The sequence below is a fragment of the Thalassophryne amazonica genome, chromosome 3 (genome assembly GCF_902500255.1).
Source record: "Thalassophryne amazonica chromosome 3, fThaAma1.1, whole genome shotgun sequence".
Classification (NCBI taxonomy): Eukaryota; Metazoa; Chordata; class Actinopteri; order Batrachoidiformes; family Batrachoididae; genus Thalassophryne; species Thalassophryne amazonica.
The window spans coordinates 49,813,152-49,829,995 of NC_047105.1; the positions used below are offsets into that span (position 1 = coordinate 49,813,152).

The following is a 16,844-nucleotide window of genomic DNA, read 5'->3' on the forward strand; positions in this document are numbered from 1 at the left end:
GTTTCTCTCAAATAATCACATTTCTATAGTGAGGTGCAATCGCTTTGAAAATGGCTGCATATTAATACTGTCATTATTTATCAAGTATTATTTGAACACATTGATGTGTGTGTGTGTGTGTGTGTGTGTGCGCGCGCTCAACAGACCGAGGCCTTTCACAAAGTACTTTTTTTTTGTCTATTTTCTGCCCTCCATGACACACACACACACACACACACACACACACACACACACACACACACACACACACACACACACACACACACACACACACACACACACACACACACACACACACACACACACACACACACACACACACACACAGTGGCCATAATACAGTAAAGTGTACTTGCAATGTGAGTCTGTTTATGGAAGGCACACCCCCAGTGATGTTCTTTTTACATAAAGAAATACACCTTGGATCAGGTTTTTGCTGGTTTCTGCATCCAACCACACATACACACATGGTCACAATTGTTGGTACCTCTATATTTTATGTACAGATTTAATATGTGGTCAGAAATAAATGCAAAACAAAGCATTTTTGTTGAATCAAAAAATATTTAAAAATGTCCAAAGTCATTTGGCAGCAACAACAAAACAAAAATCTTTCATAAAGTGAAACAAAAATCCTGACATAACATGCATGCTGGACACAATTATTGGTACCCACTGATGAATTTACAGTAAATCTCAACTTTTACAACCAGTTTTCTTTAGGCAAGTCAGGGGGTGGGGATCAAAAAAGTGGTGACTATGGTCAAGTTATGCATCGATATCTAACTGCTGCCCGGGGCCCATAAATGCCCAAAGTTTCAGACCTGTCAGATGTTTGCATATATGAGTTTACAGATATGATCTGCTATACTTTCTGCAGAGGACATTTTTTTTACTAAGATAATTGTTGCGTGAATTGTGTAATAGATTGCACTAATCTTAGTCTGTATAATTATACAGTAAGTACACATCCTTTTGTGGCATCACAGATAGTGATTACCTCTTTCAAACAAAAAAATATTATTCACATTACACATTCACAGATGCGTGAGTTTGAAATGCACTATTTCCAGAGAGGCCATTTTTGACAGACATTTTATTTTTGAATGCCTGTTTCAAGTTGTTTCACTACTGGACAATAATCCTGGGAGTTAGATTGTTATACAGTAGGCTTTGATAGGGAAATGAGTCCATTTAGTGGTTACTTACTAAATAAATAACAGTTCTGGCAGCCCATCAAAATTAGACATCCTGGAAATGACACAGATATTTTGGTAAAAACTAGTATAATTAGAGTTCTGCTGGCAAACAAAAGCGGATATCAAACCAAATGACCATTGCTGCTGACAGACCAGTAGTAATTATCCACGTATGGCAAACTAAACTTTGTTGGTCATTTCCACCTTGACATTAAACCAAACTTTATCTTTAAAATCTACTTATGTACCCTGATTGTAAAACAGACCATTGTTACATTCAGAGTGCGCATGCACAGCGGTGCGTAAATGTTGCGGGACTAAGCATGAACTCACAACTCCGGGGGGCAAAGCATTAAATGTGTATTCATCCAAAACATGTCCAAGGAGCGGCTCTCCGTGCAGGCTAAAGAGGACCTGATGCCCTCTACAGCGTGGATACTAGACGGGTCGTTCACATCAGCACAGTGCTCAGCCGCTTAAAAATCCCCTTTTTTTGTCTTTCTCATATACAGTGAGGAAAATAAGTATTTGAACACCCTGTGATTTTGCAAGTTCTCCCACTTAGAAATCATGGAGGGGTCTGAAATTTTAATCTTAAGGTGCGTTTACACATAACCAAGACGCGTTACGAATGTCATTTTTCTGTCATTCGTGACACATTCCTGACATTCTTAATGTGACTTAAAGCATCTGAATAGGTTTCTTAATAGTGCATGCTGGTGAGTGATATTCTTGATATTCGTGGAGCATGTTTTTGCCTGTCAAAAAATCTTCCACGAATGTCACACACCACCCTCATTTCGCCTCATGTCGTGGAGGTCAAAACTGAGCGTATTAATCCGTCTTGATGAGTAGTGATCCTTAATAGAATGTGACAACGTTCATAGTGGTTCCTGTGATGGTTCTTGGAGCCCAAACTGTCACGCGTTATTACGAAGTGACACAGAAACTGTCAAGTTTTGACACGACTTGTAACGCGGCGTCACATTTCACTGCGCGCCACGACAAATCAGTTTTCTGTCATGTGCGTACAATTAAACTCGGCTCCAAATGTCGTTCCACAGTTCCTGCTGAAGCTCCTCAGGATGCTCCTGCAGGTGTTCCACCTGCTGTTGTAACTGATGAGCAGGAGAACGAGTCTGAGCCAGAGGAACCAGAAGAGCGAGAGGAGACTCACGTGCAGCCAGACATCTCTGCACCTCCTACAGTCCGGCGGAGGAAGAAGTGTGCGCACAATTAAACCCTGCTGCATCGCATTCAGTTTGACTGCTGACACCAAGTTGGCTAAAAGTCTAATTTCAGTGCTCTTCAGCGCGCTCCTGCAGGTGTTCCACCTGCTGCATTTGCCTGATGTTTGGGAAAATGCGCGAGAAGAGAGCCACATGAAGGCACACATCTGGCTCTGTCCTCCTCCTCCTCTCTGCGCCACTCCATGGCACAGAGCCCAACTACGCATGCAGTCACAAAGTTCTTCTGAAAAACTGGAGCGATCTGAATTTGGTTGGATGAATATGGGTGTGTGTGTGGAGACAATTCACCTCGTTCACAACGTGACAGAACTTAACGATGCGCTGTTACGCACAATAGCGCGCAACAACACTATTCTTGACCGTGAGTAATGGTTCCTGATAATTCTCCAGCAACACGTGCCATTAATCGTAACGTGTGGTAACAGGTTGCAGCAGTTCCTGAGGACACCTGACGCCTCTGCCCCGAATCATCACATTCGTGATCAGCGGCTAAGAATGTGTACTTCATGGCATTCGTGACTTGTCATCGTTATGTGTAAACGCAGCATTAGGTGCATGTCCACTGTGAGAGACATAATCTAAAAAAAAAAAAAAAAAAAAAAAAATCCGGAAATCACAATATATGATTTTTTTTTTAATAATTTATTTGTATGTTACTGCTGCAAATAAGTATTTGAACACCTACCAACCAGCAAGAATTCTGGCTCACACAGACCTGTTAATTTTTCTTTAAGAAGCCCTCTTATTCTGCACTCTTTACCTGTATTAATTGCACCTGTTTGAACTTGTTACCTGTATAAAAGACACCTGTTCACACACTCAATCAATCACACTCCAACCTGTCCACCATAGCCAAGACCAAAGAGCTGTCTAAGGACACCAGGGACAAAACTGTAGACCTGCACAAGGCTGGGATGGACTACAGGACAACAGGCAAGCAGCTTGGTAGAAGACAACAACTATTATGATTGTTTATTAGAAAGTGGAAGAAAAGATGACTGTCGATCTCCCTCGGCCTGGGATTCCATGCAAGACCTCACTTTGTGGGGTAAGGATGATTCTGAGAAAGCTCAGAACTACACAGGAGGACCTGGTCAATGACCTGAAGAGAGCTGGGACCACAGTCACAAAGATTACATTAGTAACACATGATGCTGTCATGGTTTAAAATCATGCAGGGCAGCAAGGTCCCCCTGCTCAAGCCAGCACATGTCCAGGCCCATTAGAAGTTCACCAGTGACCATCTGGATGATCCAGAGGAGGCATGGGAGAAGGTCATGTGGTCAGATGAGACCAAAATAGAGCTTTTTGGAATCAACTCCCCTTGCCATGTTTAGAAGATGAGAACAACTCCAAGAAAACCATCCCAACCGTGAAGCATGGGAGTGGAAACATCATACTCTGTGGGTGCTCTTCTGCAAAGGAGACAGAACGACTGCACCGTATTGAAGGGAGGATGGACGGGGTCATGTACTGCCTCAGTAAGAGCATTGAAGATGGGTCATGGCTGGGTCTTCCAGCATGACAATGACCCCAAACACACAGCCAGGGCAACTAAGAAGGGGCTCCGTAAAAAGCATTTCAAGGTCCTGGAGTGGCCCGGCCAGTCTCCAGACCTGAACTCAATAGAAAATCTTTGGAGGGAGCTGAAACTCCAAACCTGAAAGATCTAGAGAAGATCTGTATGGAGGAGTGGACCAAAATCCCTGCTGCAGTGTGTGCAAACCTGGTGAAAAACTACAGGAAACGTTTAACCTCTGTAATTGCAAACAAAGGCTACTGTACCAAATATTAACATTTTTTTTCCACAGGTGTTCAAATACTTATTTGCAGCAGTAACATACAAATAAATTATTAAAAAATCATACATTGTGATTTCCGGATTTTTTTTTTTAAGATTATTATTATTGTCTCTCACAGTCGACATGCACCTAAGATGATTTCTCCATGATTTCTAAGTGGGAGAACTTACAAAACTGCAGGGTGTTCAAATAATTATTTTCCTCACTGTATTACGTAAAAGCTAAAACTGTAAATGCTGTTTTTGGAACCTAACAAAACCTTTGAACTTATTTACGAGAAATTCTGCGGAGGTTAGCATGGTGACGTCACTTCCTGGTGTAGCTACTTATGAACAGCTTAGTTTCTGGTGTATTATACAAACTTCTAAAATTGAAAATTCTGTTTTTGTAACCGGATAACACCTCTGGAGTCATTACAAGACATTTTGTGGACATTAGCTTGCACACTAACGTTTGCTAACTCAAAGCTAACTTCCTATGGAGTTGTCTCATTAATAATTGCAAATGCACAGAGCGTCTGCACAGAAGCTGTAGTAAAAGTCCTTATTCTCTGTGAAGCCCGTAAAATTTTCACCGAAAGCCAGATAAATATTTCGAATGGTTTCCAGGTGCCAGTCTCTAACAGCTTCTGAAAAAATTCTGATGGAAAAAAAGTCCTTTTCATTCCGCCATTTCCAGACAATAAAAATCCGACGAGGGGGCGGGACCACTCCTTCCCAAGGCGTGCTCACAGGCGAATGACGTCACTGACAGGCATGGAAAAACTTACGCATGCGCACGAGGGTTCAAGCATGTCTGACGTAAAAACTTATGAATGAAATCCATATAGTTTTTGAAAAAAATAAAAGGTACGATACTTTATTGACAGACCTCGTATTTTTACACCACTATCGATGTCTTTAATGCCGTCTTCGTCCTCTCTCATGGTAATTTTAGCCATGTTAAACACGCAGCTCAACAGACCAAACTTTCAGGAAATCAAAATGTCCACATCCGAGCACTTTCAGTGACTTTTGATATTATAGAGATTCTGACTGGTTGACAGTTCGCTGCTGCAGAAAAAGTAACCAATGACATTGCACGTTTTAGCTTTCAGTTTCAGCAATGCGGTTCTGTGCATATGAGGAAAGGTTTAACAAGTATAGCTGGCCCCGCTGCACCTACACCCACCCCAAATTTTCTCAATGTTTACGCTCATCTCAGAAATGGCCCAGAAATCCAGAAAAAGTCGGAAACGTGCAGATCTGTGGAAGACTCTCATCCCTGATGAATAAAGCCGTGAAAAAAAAATGTGCACACAGTGTGTACAGAGTTACAGCTGACAGAAGAAATGTTCCCTATTAAATATTGTCTTACTGTTCAAATGGTCACATCTGGGACACGTTTATGGGACTTTGACCACCTTTCTTTGGGCACATTACGGACATTTGTCCTAGTGTTATCCATAGATTCACTCATGTCCATGTATTTACACGAAGGATACATGCTTGCATAAAAAGGCGCTGCGCCCCACAGCGTTCTACGTGAGCAACTTGTGGAGAACTCACTGCGTATGCACCAAACAACGTAACAACGGTCTATTAGACTTTGCTACAGCATAGCCGCTGAGTCTGCATTTATTTATCACTTCATGGAAGCAATAGTGCAAACCATTTGGTGCTACATACAATGACAAGTAAATGAGAAGATACTTTTAAAGCTTAAGAGCAAATTTCATTTTGACCTTCATGATTAAACTGTAACTAGTATAGTCAAAATTACATATTAAGGTAATCATTCACTGTTAATGTCTAATGAAGTTCTCAAAATGTTTCTCAAATGTCACAAAGCTCTTTAGTCATTATAACTATATGCACATTGTATAAGTGATGTGAACCACAGCCACAGATTTATGTGAGACAGATGGTGCTCACAAAAGCACACAAGTCTCTGGCTCCACATTCTGGTGTTACATGAGAGTGCAGCTTAATCTGCACAAATTATAAAGTGGAGTACACTCTGGCGAACTCTAGTGGCCTAACCATGCTTCAATTCCCTTACAACTTTAATCCACCACATATGCGAGTGGTGGAAAGCAAAATAAGATCAACAAAGGAACAGGAAACATGCAAAGTGAAGCACTGGGCAGCCTTTGGATTATGCATCATTTCAGCAAATTCCAATCAGTATTAAAAGTATGTAATGCTTCTGTGTGTAACAACCACAAATGGAATACATTAAGGGCAATGTGATATATTTTTCACATTCAGTATTTAAACGGTAAGTGGAATGTATTTACGTAGCACTTGACCAGATGCTCAAAGAGCTTTATAAAAGTCACATTCACACACAAGTACAATGATGTCAGGGTGTTGCCATGCAAAGCTCGAAACTGCACACTGGGACCTCACTGACCTCAATCATTAAACATATGGTACTCGGGGGTAAATCTGTGTGGAGCAAGCAGTTCTCACTGTGTGAGGGCAAAAATATACTTGTTTTTTCACAACGCCTTTGTGCAGACAACCGGTGGCATTGAAAGGTTCAAGGACAGCCACTATCACATTCCTGTGACCAAACACGGTCTTGAAAAAAATATCTCACATGCCATGACGTACATCTACCAATGCAGCTTGAAATGACATAATCTAGTCTGTTCACCATGCCAGCCAAGGTGCTTTTACAACCCCAATTCCAATGAAGTTGGGACGTTGTGTGAAATGTAAATAAAAACAGAATACAATAATTTGCAAATCCTCTTCAACCTATATTCAATTGAATACACCACAAAGACAAGATATTTAATGTTCAAACTGATAAACTTTATTGTTTTTGTGAAAATATCTGCTCATTTTGAAATGGATGCCTGCAACATGTTTCAAAACAGCTGGGACACGAGCAACAATGCTCAAAGGACACGTGTTTGGAACATTCCATAGGTGAACAGGTTAATTGGAAACAGGTGAGTGTCATGATTGGGTATAAAAGGAGCATCTCCAAAAGGCTCAGCCGTTCACAAGCAAAGATGGGGCGAGGATCACCACTTTGTGAGCAACTGCATGAAAAAATAGTCCAACAGTTTCAAGTTCAAGTTTATTCGGTTCAAGGAAAAGAACTCTGCAACAAAATAAAACAAAACAAAATAAAACAAAAATAAATAAAACTGATTTCTCAGCCAGAAAGGGTGTAGGTAGAAGCAAAAATTATATACACCTACACCTCAGCAACTTTTACTTATAACAAAACCAAAACAAAAAGTGAGCCGAACAGCTCACTTAAACAGACATCTTAAAATAATCAATAACCTCATATAATCAATAACATAATTGTCCATGCTTTAACTAACAGCTATATAGTCCTTCAAACATGAATTGAATTTTCAGAGAATTTAGACAATTTTCACATATTCAGAAAACATCAGTTCCATATACTGGTGTTTAAACTGATTGACATTTGGACATCGCTTGAGTTCCTTCGCCAGATTATTCCATATTTTAGGGCCACAAGTAGAAACACAGAAACCTTTCCTGGTCGTCCAAGCACCAGCAATTTTAAAATGATGCAAGCCCTCTTCTTCTTCGTGTTTCGGCTGTTCAAGTTAGGGGTCACCACAGCAGATCAATCGTTTCCATCTCACCCTGTCCTCTGTATCTTCCTCTGTCACACCAAGCACCTGCATGTCCTCCCTCAGCACATCCATAAACCTCCTCTTTGGCCTCCCTCTTCTCCTCCTGCCTGGTGGCTCCATCCTCAGCATCCGTCTCCCTATATACCCTGGGTACCTCCTCTGCACATGTCCAAACCATCTCAATCTCGCCTCTCTGACTTTGTCTCCAAACCATCCCACCTGAGCTGTCCCTCTGATATGTTCATTCCTAATCTTGTCCATTCTTGTCACTCCCAAAGAGAATCTCAACATATTCAGCTCTGCCTGAAGTGCCACCGTCTCTAAGCCGTACAACATAGCTGGTCTCACTACTGTCTTGTAAACTTTCCCCTTCACTCTTGCTGATATTCTTCGGTCACAAATCACTCCTGCCACCTTTCTCCACCCACTCCACCCTGCCTGTCTCTTCTTCACCTCTCGACCACGCTCTCCATTACTTTGAACAGTTGACCTCAAATATTTAAACTCATCTACTTTCACCACTTCTACTCCTTGTAACTGCACTGTTCCACTGGGCTCCCTCCCATTCACACACATGTATTCAGTCTTGCTCCTACTGACTTTCTTTCCCCTTCTCTCCAAAGCATATCTCCACTTCTCCAGACTAGACTCAACTTGCTCTCGACTCTCACTACAGATCACGTCATCTGCAAACATCATAGTCCATGGAGACTCCTGTCTGATCTCATCCGTCAACCTGTCCATCACCACTGCAAACAATAAAAGACTCAGAGCTGATCCTTGGTGTAATCCCACCTCCACCTTGAATGAGTCTGTCATTCCGACTGCGCATCTCACCGCTGTCACACTATTCTTGTACATGTCCTGCACTACCCTAACATACTTCTCTGCCACTCCAGACTTCCTCATACAATACCACAACTCTTCTCTTGGCACCCTATCATAAGCTTTTTCTAAGTCCACAAACACACAATGTAACTCTTTCTGGCCTTCTCTGTACTTCTCCAACAGTATTCTCAGAGAAAATGTTGCATCTGTAGTGCTCTTTCTCGGCATGAAACCATATTGCTGCTCACAGATCTTCACCTGTTTTCTAAGCCTAGCTTCTACTACTCTTTCCCATAACTTCATGCTGTGGCTGATCAACTTTATGCCTCTGTAGTTACTGCAGCTCTGCACATCACCCTTGTTCTTGAAAATAGGAACCAGCACACTTCGTCTCCACTCCTCAGGCATCTTCTCACTTTCCAAGATTTTATTAAACAATCTGGTTAGAAACTCTACTGCCATCTCTCCAAGACATTTCCATGCCTCCACTGGAATGTCATCTGAACCAACTGCCTTTCCACTCTTCATCCTCTTCATAGCAGCCCTCACTTCTTCCTTACTAATCTCTTGTACTTCCTGATTTACTCTAACCACATCATCCAGCCTTTTCTCTCGCTCATTTTCTTTAGTCATCAGCTCTTCAAAATATTCCCTCCACCTTCTCAGCACATTACCATGTGCATCTTTTACCACCGTAACCTGTTGCACATCCTTTCCAGCTATGTCCCTTTGTCTGGCCAATCAGTACAAGTCCTTTTCTCCTTCCTTAATATTCAACTTATTGTACAGCTCGCAATATGCCTTTTCCTTCGCTTTTGCCACTTCCCTTTTTGCCTTACACCACATTTCCTTGTACTCCTGTCTACTTTCTTCATCTCTCCGACTATCCCAAAACTTTTTCGCCAATCTCTTTCTCCTTATGCTTTCCTGGACCTCTTCATTCCACCACCAAGTCTCCTTGTCTTCCTTCCACTGTCCAGATGTCATACCCAGTACTTTTCTAGCTGTCTCCCTCACCACATCTGCAGTACTTTTCCAGTTGTCCAAAATTGCTTCCCCTCCAACCAGTGCTTCTCTCACCTGCTCGCTAAATTTCACACAACAGTCTTCCTCCTTCAGCTTCCACCATCTGATCCTTTGTTGAGCTCTCACTCTCTTCTTCTTCTTTACCTCTAAAGTCATCCAACAAACAACCATCCTATGCTGTCTAACAACACTCACTCCACCTTACAGTCTCTGATTTCTTTTAGCTTGCATCTCCGACAAAGAATGTAGTCCACCTGTGTGCACCTTCCTCCACTCTTATATGTTACCCTGTGCTCCTCCCTTTTCTTAAAGTAGGTATTCACCACAGCCATTTCCATCCTTTTTGAAAAAGCAACTACCATCTGTCCTTCCCCATTCCTATCCTTGATACCATATTTACCCATTACTTCCTCATCACCTCTGTTCCCTTCACCAACATATGCCCACTGAAGTCCACTCCTATCACCACTCTTTCATGCTTGGGCACCCTCTCCACCACCTAATCTAACACACTCCAGAAATCTTCTTTCTCGCGACTGATCCGGTATGGAAATTCGATTCTTAGTCTGCATAGTTGGGTTGGCTTGTTTTACACCGGATGCCCTTCCTGACACAACCCTCCTCATTTATCCAGGCTTGGGACTGGCACTCAGAATGTACTGGCTGCACACCCCATGTGGCAAGCCCCTTAAATTATATTTTCCCTCTCTCTACTTGAAAAATTCTTGAATTCTGAGGGGCAGTTGCATATTTTTCACTTTATACATTAATTGCACAGTCTAAAATGTAATCATATCATGAAGTTTTAATATTCTAGATTTAATAAACAATGAATCGTGTGATCTTGATAACCTACTTTGTGAATCATTCTTAATCCTCTTTTTTTGAAGAATGAGTAATGATTGCAATGTAGTTTTATAATTACTGCCCCAAACTTCAGCACAGTAAGCCAAGTACGGAGCAACCAATGAACAATACAGAGTATGAAGTGCTTTGCAATCAAGAACATGCCTTATCTTATTTAGTACTGCAATACTTTTTGACCCTCTCTTTTGAATATGTTTAATATCTCATCACTCATCTTCAGCCGCTTTTCTGGGTTCGGGTCACGGGGGCAACAGCTCCAGCAGGGGACCCTAGACTTCCCTTTCCCAGGCCACATTGACCATTTCTGACTGGGGGATCCCGAGGCGTTCCCAGGCCAGTGTGGAGTTATAGTCCTGGGTCTTCCCCGGGGTCTCCTCCCAGACAGACATACCTGGAACACCTCCCTTGGGAGGTGCCCAGGATGCATCCTTAACAGATGCCCGAACCACCTCAGCTGGCTCCTTTCAACGCGAAGGAGCAGCGACTCTACTCCGAGCTCCCCACAGATGACCGAATTTCTCAACCTATCTCTAAGGGAGACACCAGCCACCCTCCTGAGGAAGCCCATTTCGGCAGCCTGTGCCCGCGATCTAGTTCTTTCGGTCATGACCCAACACTCATGACCACAGGTGAGAGTAGGAATGAAGATTGACCAGTAGATCAAGAGCTTCGCCTTTTGGGTCAGCTCCCTTTTCGTCACAACAGTGCGGTAGAGCGAATGCAATACCGCCCCTGCTGCGCCGACTATCCGGCCAATCTCATGCTCCATCGTCCCCTCACTTGTGAACAAGACCCCGAGGTACTTGAGGCAGCAGGCAATGCATCGGTTTCCTGCTGAGAACCATGGCCTCAGATTTAGAAGTGCTGATCGTCATCCCAGCCGCTTCACACTCGGCTGTGAACCAATCCAGTAAGTGTGGGAGGTCACCGGCCGATGAAGCCAACAGGACCACATCATTTGCAAAAAGCAGTGATGAGACCCTGAGCTCACCAAAATGGAAACCCTCCTCCCCTGACTATGTTGAATATGAGCTTTCCAATTCATTCTTTCATCATTAATAACACCTAAGAACTTAATTTCTTTGACACGCTCTATGATTACGCCTTGTATATTTAACTGAATTTGTATGTCTTTATTGTAATTCCCAAATAACATTATTTTAATTTCAGACAAAGTTAGTGATAATTTATTAATATCAAACCCTGCCTTTAACATTATCATTCCAGTATGTAAATCAGACAACTGCTGCAGATTTTCTCCTGAACAAAACAGGGTTGTATCATCTGCAAACAGAACTGCCTTAAACAGATTTGAAACGTTTGTCGCTACATCTACAAGTGCAAGTTAAAACTCTACCATGCAAAGCGAAAGCCATATATCAACAACTTCCAGAAATGCAGCCTTTTCTGGGCCCGAGCTCATTTGAAATGGACAGATACAAAGTGAAAAAGTATGCTGTGGTCTGAAGAGTCCACATTTCAAATTGTTTTTGGAAATCATGGACGTCGTGTCCTCCGGACAAAAGAGTTAAAAGACCATCCAGATTGTTACCAGCGCAAAATTCAAAAGCCAGCATCTGTGATGGTATGGGGGTGTGTCAGTGCCCATGGCATGGGCAACTTACACATCTGTGATGGCACCATCAATGCTGAAAGGTACATCCAGGTTTTGGAGCAACACATGCTGCCATCCAAGCAATGTCTTTTTCAGGGACATCATTGCTAATTTCAGCAAGACAATGGCAAGCCACACTCTGCACGTGTTACAACAGCATGGCTTCATAGTAAAAGAGTGTGGGTACTACACTGGCTTGCCTGCAGTCCAGACCTGTCGCCCATTAAAAATGTGTGGCACATTATGAAGCGCAAAATACAACAACGGAGACCCCGGACTGTTGAACAACAGAAGTCGTACATCAAGCAAGAATGGGAAAGAATTCCGCCTATTAAGCTTCAACAATTAGTGTCCTCAGTTGCCAAATGCTTATTGAGTGTTGTTAGAAGGAAAGGTGATGTAACACTGGTAAACATACCACTGTACCAGCTTTTTAAAACGTGTTGCAGGTATCCATTTGAAATGAGCAAATATGTGCACAAAAACAATAAAGACTATCAGTTTGAAGATTAAATATCTTGTCTGACAGCCACAGTTGAGTTATCCTCTTCTAAATTATGTGCATACATGTCTCAGCTAGGTTCTCTATTACAAACACTCATGCATGAGTGACCTAAAAATGTGGCAAGAAGTGAAGTTATGTGGGCGTTCTCTCATCTATCCTGATCTAACCTCTTTCTGCTAACGTGCAAATCAGTCCTATGTAGGTCTTGAGGCCCATTGGTGTTGGTGCTTATATCCAGATTCCGTTGCATGAAGAGGACGAGAGTCTACAACTCCCCCTGGAGGGTATGCCAGTGCATCATATGGTACTTCCTCAGCCAGGGCCAGTACCCACTTACAGTACGGTGGGTGGCCTGGGATAATGCAGAGGAAGTGTCTTTTCCAGGAACACACACAGGAAGCATGACTGGGAATCATACAAGGGCCTTCACAGCGATAGCCTGTCAACTATCTACTGAGCTAAATGGACTTGCACCATAAAAAATATTTATTCACATTATAAATTTCAGTTATCCATTTAACAGCATTTCTGACAAACAAATGTGCAATGATTTGACACAAACTGGAAGGCATATGTTTCACACAATGGACGACAAAAGCAGTTTGGTCTGTTGTTTGCTAAGAAGGATGATCGACTGTGGATTTATGGCCAAGCATGCACTCTAATAAGACCTACTTTAGTTTACTGAATGAATATGTCACTTTCAATTAAAATTCTTGTACAACCTGTCTTTGAACGTCTACCTATAGCATCCTGTAGTGTAACTCACCTGTAGATCATGCCTGGTGAGCCAGTCTGTCGAAGGGAGAGGCGAGCAGGTGAGTCTGTGGTGGATTCAGGATACATTGATACAGGAGGGATGGGGAATGGCCAGCCTGCCAGAGGTAGGTTTCTTTCTATCGTAGCAGGGGGCACAATTTCCAATCAGAGCCTCTGAGGAAAATAGCAGATAATATGTACATGATGTTTCAATAAATTGGATTCTGAAGGTGCTGTCACACTGTAACAGGTGAAGCAAATGGATTAGTTAGGCATTTAAATATTCTGTTCGGTGACAAAATCACGTAATCCCTCAGCTGTGGATTTAGGTCTCTGATGGCCATATGACATCACATTTCCACTGGCAACACAGAGAGCTGCATTCAGCAGAACGATTTTCCCTGTTTCAAGACATATATGCATGCTGAGGGGGGCTGGATTTGAGCGGGATTTGCCAAGGTCTGAACGCAAATGTCGATAGAATCTAGCTCACTCTGGGATTATGATGTCACACTTCCTCACTATGTTGGTGTGCTGACAAGGTTCACTCACTGTGCTGGCATTCAGTGCAGCTGCAGCAGCAAGGACAGCAAACAACCATCTTTCTCTGTGGCACCTTCTTACCAAGAGAATGCGCAGAGTGCACTCTGACATTCCAGATAAAAAAATAAACATTAAAAGCATGCAGCCGTGCATTCTTTTTGACCTCTGACCTTGACTAAATGAACAGCTGCACTGCATGTTGTGTTGGGAGAACTGTCCTTTCTACAACCCCTGGCAAAAATTATGGAATCACCGGCCTCAGAGGATGTTCACTCAGTTGTTTAATTTTGTAGAAAAAAGCAGATCACAGACATGACACAAAACTAAAGTCATTTCAAATGGCAACTTTCTGGCTTTAAGAAACACTATAAGAAATCAAGAAAAAAAGATTGTGGCAGTCAGTAACGGTTACTTTTTTAGACCAAGCAGAGGAAAAAAAATATGGAATCACTCAATTCTGAGGAAAAAATTATGGTATCACCCTGTAAATTTTCATCCCCCAAATTAACACCTGCATCAAATCAGATCTGCTCATTGACACTGACCCTATGCCATGACATTGACCCTATGTGTCTTTTTGCAATGAATGTTTTTGCAGTTTTTGCTCTATGGCAAGATGCATTATCATCTTGAAAAATGATTTCATCATCCCCAAACATCCTTTCAATTGTCCAAAATATCAACAAACTTGTGCATTTATTGATGATGTAATGACAGCCATCTCCCCAGTGCCTTTACCTGACATGCAGCCCCATATCATCAATGACTGTGGAAATTTACATGTTCTCTTCAGGCAGTCATCTTTATAAATCTCATTGGAAAGGCACCAAACAAAAGTTCCAGCATCATCACCTTGCCCAATGCAGATTCGAGATTCATCACTGAATATGACTTTCATCCAGTCATCCACAGTCCACAATTGCTTTTCCTTAGCCCATTGTAACCTTGTTTTTTTCTGTTTAGGTGTTAATGATGCCATTCGTTTAGCTTTTCTGTATGTAAATCCCATTTCCTTTAGGCGGTTTCTTACAGTTTGGTCACAGACGTTGACTCCAGTTTCCTCCCATTCGTTCCTCATTTGTTTTGTTGTACATTTTTCGATTTTTGAGACATATTGCTTTAAGTTTTCTGTCTTGACGCTTTGATGTCTTCCTTGGTCTACCAGTATGTTTGCCTTTAACAACCTTCCCATGTTGTTTGTATTTGGTCCAGAGTTCAGACACAGCTGACTGTGAACAACCAACATCTTTTGCAACATTGCGTGATGATTTACTCTCTTTTAAGAGTTTGATAATCCTCTCCTTTGTTTCAATTGACATCTCTCGTGTTGGAGCCATGATTCATGTCAGTCCACTTGGTGCAACAGCTCTCCAAGGTGTGTTCACTCCTTTTTAGATGCAGACTAACGAGCAGATCTGATATGATGCAGGTGTTAGTTTTGGGGATGAAAATTTACAGGGTGATTCCATAATTTTTTCCTCAGAATTGAGTGATTCCATATTTTTTTCCTCTGCTTGGTCTAAAAAAGTAACTGTTACTGACTGCCACAATCTTTTTTTTCTTGATTTCTTATAGTGTTTCTTAAAGCCAGAAAATTGCCATTTGAAATTACTTTAGTTTTGTGTCATGTCTGTGATCTGCTTTTTTTCTACAAAATTAAACAACTGAATGAACATCCTCCAAGGCCGGTGATTCCATAATTTTTGCCAGGGGTTGTATACTCATGCAGAATTGACACCCACCGCATCGGAGCTTTGGCCAATCAGAAGCCCAGTCTGACGCATCGGACAGCCACAGGGTATAAATGTATCGTACAAGTAATAAGAAAAACAAGTAACGGACAAAGTGGTAAAACATGCAAGCACTGGGAAAGCTTGTACAGCCTCTCGCGTGGTATACTAATGTCCATCTAAGTCAGACAGACTGTCATAAATAGACAATCATACATCATTACAAGATAAACCTGTACCTCCAGGTCACAAGAATCAATACTGGAACACAAATAATCTAATTATAGGCTCAGGTGTCCATCTAAAAATAATAATAATAAGAAAAAAATATAAACAAGTGCTAAATTACAAAAAGGGTTTTAGAAGGGCAAATTTAATCGATGCACATACAGACTTACCTGATGAACCACGTCCCCCACTTCAGGAGTTCTCAGTCAGTTGATATGGGTATATTTTTGTACCACTGAAGCCATCCCACTCATATTTTAGCCGGGACCGGAACGCTGGCTTCACAGCTGCCTCACAGCTAGAAGGTCACATGATTACTTCCCAACTAGGCCTTTCTATGTGGAGTTTGCATGTTCTCCCCGTGTTTGCATGGGTTCCCTCCGGGTTCTCTGGCTTCCTCCCACATCCAAAGACATGTAAGTAAAGGTGAATTGGGAACACTGAATTGACCATAGGTGTGAATGAGAGTGTGGCTGTGTTTGTCTGTCTATATGTGGTGCTGCAACAGACTGGTGTCCTATCCAGGGTGTACACTCACTCTCACCATATGACTGCTGGGATAGGCTTCAGCTCCCAACACAGACATGCACATGTTATACATGTGTACCACATGGTAAAATGGACTGCATTTATATAGCGCTTTTCCATCTTCATCAGAAGCTCAAAGTGCTTTACAACAATGCCTCACATTCACCCATTCACACATCACACACCGATGCCTGGGTGCTGCCATGCAAGGCACTCACTACACCCCGGAAGCAACAAGGGGATTAAGGACCTTCCTTACCCAAGGGCCCATAGTGATTTTCTGGTCTGGCTGGAAGGGTGCCATTGAAAATATTCTCATGCATTCTTCATCATGTGCCAAACAACCCCAGGCAAAGT

General features: G+C 42.2%; 1 protein-coding gene across 3 annotated transcripts in view; it reads right to left on the reverse strand.

Moving 5' to 3' along the window:
• Positions 1–16,844, reverse strand: part of kcnab2a (potassium voltage-gated channel, shaker-related subfamily, beta member 2 a) — a 269,685-nt gene that overhangs the window by 163,964 nt on the left and 88,877 nt on the right. For all 3 annotated transcript variants that reach the window (XM_034166220.1, XM_034166218.1, XM_034166219.1), the window contains exon 2: positions 13,469–13,630. In XM_034166220.1, coding sequence (XP_034022111.1) covers positions 13,469–13,545 — 77 coding nt within the window. In that variant the 5' untranslated portion in view covers positions 13,546–13,630. The remainder of the gene's footprint in view (positions 1–13,468; positions 13,631–16,844) is intronic.